Source organism: Helobdella robusta (assembly GCF_000326865.2).
Source record: "Helobdella robusta unplaced genomic scaffold HELROscaffold_29, whole genome shotgun sequence".
In the NCBI taxonomy this organism is placed as follows: domain Eukaryota; kingdom Metazoa; phylum Annelida; class Clitellata; order Rhynchobdellida; family Glossiphoniidae; genus Helobdella; species Helobdella robusta.
Window position 1 is genome coordinate 1,535,541 of NW_008704475.1, and position 4,827 is coordinate 1,540,367.

At 30.4% G+C, this 4,827-nt stretch overlaps 1 protein-coding gene across 1 annotated transcript; it reads left to right on the forward strand.

Annotated features, from left to right (window-relative positions):
• Positions 1–1,466: 1,466 nt before the first annotated feature.
• On the forward strand, positions 1,467–2,636 carry HELRODRAFT_174321 (hypothetical protein; the record flags this gene model as incomplete). The annotated part of the gene is made up of 1 exon (XM_009020845.1): positions 1,467–2,636. The coding sequence occupies one exon, from the start codon at positions 1,467–1,469 to the stop codon at positions 2,634–2,636; it is 1,170 nt and encodes a 389-aa protein (XP_009019093.1).
• Positions 2,637–4,827: the final 2,191 nt, after the last annotated feature.

A 4,827-nucleotide genomic window follows, 5' to 3' on the forward strand; every position in this document is an offset into this window, starting at 1 on the left:
TAATTTTAGGACCAAATAATATAAAACATGTTTTACTTAAATTGATACGTAGATTATTTGAGACAACCCAATCGTAAACAAAATTTAGTTCGTAGTTAATTACCGAAACAAGTACATTAAAATCCGAGTGAGAATAGAGAAGAGTAGTGTCATCAGCAAATAAAATAAATTTTAAAATGTTGGAAGAGTAAACAAAATCATTAATATAAATATTAAAAAGTAAAGGGCCCAAAATAGAACCTTGAGGAACATCCGATTTAACAGGAGACAACGAAGACATGGAACTACCAATAGAAACAAATTGAGAGCAATCATTTAAATATGAAGAGAACCAATTATAAGCTAAACCACGAATACCAAATGAATATAACTTGTACAATAAAAAAATACTGTGATCTAAAGAGTCAAAAGCCTTGCAAAGATCTATAAAAACCCCAATAGAATATTTTTTAGATTCGAGTGCATGAGAAACAAAATTAATAACGTCTGAAACAGCAAACTCAGTTGACAACTTTTCACGAAAACCATATTGATTTAAACAAATAATATTATGATAATTTAAAAATTTATTAAGACGATTTAAAATAATTTTTTCAATTAATTTTGACAAACTAGAAAGAACAGAGATAGGGCGATAATTATTAATAGAATGACGGTCACCAGATTTAAATAAAGGCAGCACTTTAGAAATTTTCAGACAATTAGGGAAGTGACCAGTTTTAAAAGATGAATTAACTAAATGAAGCAACGGAAATAAGACACTTTGAAAAATATTTTTTAATAAAAAGTTTGAAATAAAATCATTACCACAACTATATGTGTTATCAAAATTTTTTACAACATCAATAATTTCAAATGGCAGACATTCAAACAAGACGAAAGAATTTGAGATACTAGGAGAAAAAAATTTTTAAAGTTACATTTAGGATCAGATGAATTTGAAACATTTTGGTTGTTTAAAGACGAAAAATGATTATTAAAATGATTACATAATAAGAAATCATCATTGATAATTTGATCATTGACAATAATATTAAGAGGTGATGAATGCTCGATGTATGTATGTATGTATGTATGTATGTATTTATGTATGTATGTATGTATGTATGTATGTATGTATGTATGTATGTATGTATGTATGTATGTATGTATGTATGTATGTATGTATGTATGTATGTATGTATGTATGTATGTATGTATGTATGTATGTATGTATGTATGTATGTATGTATGTATGTATGTATGTATGTATGTATGTATGTATGTATGTATGTATGTATGTATGTATGTATGTATGTATGTATGTATGTATGTATGTATGTATGTATGTATGTATGTATGTATGTATGTATGTATGTATGTATGTATGTATGTATGTATGTATGTATGTATGTATGTATGTATGTATGTATGTATGTATGTATGTATGTATATGTATGTATGTATGTATGATACAACGAACAAACATGGCTGACAAAAATTCGTTAAATACTGTTAACGATACTCGCAGCAATCTCGTAGAAAAAACCTGCAAACTATATGACGATATAAATCAAATAAATGCTTTGTATAACTCCATCAGCCGCAACGGAATTAACGACAATTTGTTTTTCAAACTAATGCATTTAAACATTAGAAGTTTAGTTCACAAATCAGAAGACTTACTCGATTATTTAAACAACTTTTCTTTTAAATATAACATTATTGGTATAAGTGAAACGTGGATGAATGATGACAATATCAAGTTAATAAATATTACTGGTTATGATTTTGTTGGTAAAAATCGGTCTGGTAAGCACGGTGGTGGAATCGGTTTGTATATTGATAACGGAATTACGTATAAAACAAGAGACGACATCAATAGCATTAGCAGCATAGAATTATTCAGCATAGAAATAACAAACGATTGTTCCAATAAAAATGCAATAATTGTAATAACATATCGGCCTCCTACCTATGACGCAAATATGTATCTTCAACAAATCGAACCGGTACTACAAATCATAAGTCTAGAGAACAAATTAGTTTATCTGATCGGTGACATGAACATCAATTTACTTGATGCTGATTCAAATGCCAGCAAATTCCAACTTCAACGATTATTAACATCATACAACCTATCAACTTTAATAACAACCCCAACAAGAATAAGTTTAAATAAAAATTCAGTCATTGATAACATTTTCACGAGCGAACCAAATGCAGTAGAATTATGTGGTACACAGGTATGTGATCTTTCGGACCACATACCAATTTTTATAATTGTAAATATGAAGTCTAACAGAATCAAGAACCATTTTCTGAAGGAGAAATTATACTCGTTTACAAGTGAACGAATCAACAGACTGAACGAATATTTAATAAACATGGACTGGTCAAACGTTTTAAACTGTGAGAATGTAAATGTCGGGTTTCAACGATTCATAGAGATTTTTGTAAAGAACTTCAACGAATGCTGTCGTATTTCATCAGCAAGAAAAATTAAAAAAATATCACGTGATAAACTTTGGATAACTGATGATCTTAAAATAATGTTAAATAGAAAAACCAAACTGTATACAAAATATCTAAAAAATCCGAATATTGAAAATCTAATTGAATTAAAGTCAATTAGACAATCTTGCATCAAATTTTAAAATAAACTAAGAAAACAATACTACCGCGACATCATAGAAAAGAACATAAAAGATAACAGAAGAACATGGTCGATTATTAAGAACATTATCAGCACAAATAAAATCACCAATACCGTCACATCAAACAGTGAAATTGTTCGTTCTCCTGCGGACGCCTTAAACGATTATTTCACCGGTATAGCTATAAAACTAGGTTCGTCTTTCAACAATTCAACACTCTAGAAAAATCACCTCACTAATAAACTTCAAAACTCGTTCTTCTGTCTGTCGACCTCAAGCGATGAAATAATTGCAACAACCAGACTTCTCAAACCAAAAACAACCAGTGGATGGGATGGCATTCCTATGAAAATAATAAAATCTACCATACATTCAACAGCTCACATTTTGGAATTCCTAATTAACCTTTCTTTCAACTCCGGCACATTCCCACGATGTTTCAAAGTCTCAAAAATTGTACCGATTAAAAAGGATGAGGGATGCAATGATTTAACTAATTTTCGACCCGTTGCTCTTTTATCAAATTTTTCGAAAATAATAGAAAAAATAATGTACAAAAGACTAAATATCTTCTTCAAAAAAAATTCCATAATTAACGATTCACAATTTGGATTTCGAGAGAAGTACTCGACTGAGCTGGCAATAATAGAATTGATCAGAAAAATAGGGATCGCAGCAGAAGACAAAAAATACATCGTAGGCACGTGCCTTGATCTCTCGAAGGCATTCGATTGCATCAACCACAACATCTTGCTGGCGAAACTAGACCATTATGGAATACGTGGCTCGCAACTGATATGGTTCAGAAGTTACTTATCGGAGAGAAGTCAATTTGTTAGCTGGCAGGGTACATGCTCGAGCGAAAAATTAAACCAAATTGGAGTACCTCAGGGCAGTATTTTGGGTCCATTGCTATTCATTGTCTTCATCAACGATCTCCCGAAAGTTTCAACATTCTTTGATTACATTTGCTTCGCAGATGATACTAATCTATTCAGTACAGGCAAAAACATCGATGAACTCATCTTGAAGACTAATAGTAAAATTAAAAAGGTCGTCTCATGGTTTGAATGTAATATGTTGACATTGAATAGCAGAAAAACTCAAATGATTATTTTTGGCCCAGTCCAATATTTAAACTACAAGGAGCCATATAAGATCGTAATAAATAATTTGGATATTCTCGAAAGCAAAACTGTTAAATTTTTAGGAGTAATATTGGATCAAAAATTATCGTTTCAACAACATGTTCGATATGTTTGCACAAAACTAGCAAGATCAATTGGTCTATTAAATAAAATAAAATTTTTCTTGCCTAAAAGAATTCTTAACATGCTATATAAAGCCATCTGTACTCCATATATCTCATACTGCAATACAGTCTGGTCAAGCGCCTATCCATCTACAACAAATCCAATATGAATAATCATGAAGAGAGCGATGCGAACAATCACACTTTCCAAAGCTCAATCCCATTCACAACCGCTATTCGCCACGACAAGCAATCTGACTTTCGATCAAATGAGTACATATCACGCGACAAAATTCATCGACAAACAATTGACTGGTAAACTACTTCCTATTTTTGACGGTTATTATAAACGAACGAAGAATCAAAGGTGCATCAATTTCATCTGTTCCAACAAATCAAAAACGAAAATTTTACATCAACACATCATTTGCAGAGGACCCAGAATTTGGAATTTTTTATTAAATAAAGGATTTAATTATGACAGATCGAACATGCAGAACTTTAACTATCATTTGAAAGCATTTATTAGTTTGATTAATTAAAATCACTAGTTTTAAGAATATAAATTACATTTTTATAAAATATTTATGACATCATGTATGCACAGTTGTATGTATGTGTGTGTGCTGACGTGTACGTAGATATTTTTATATACGTATGTGATCCTATTCTCTTCTATCTATAGCTTATATAGATAGATTCAATCAGGTATTCTATATGCAGTTTTGTATATAGAGAAATATAGACCTAACTTATTATTAGGATCAATTAGTAACACCTCAAAGCTAATACATTCCATTTAGAGAATCTGAATTTTTTTGTGGTGCACGATGATAATATTTTTATGAACAGTTAGTAACACCGTAAATATAATATACTCCAATTAGAGAATCTGAAGTTTTTTGTGGTACTCGATAATTTTATTTTTACGAACAACTA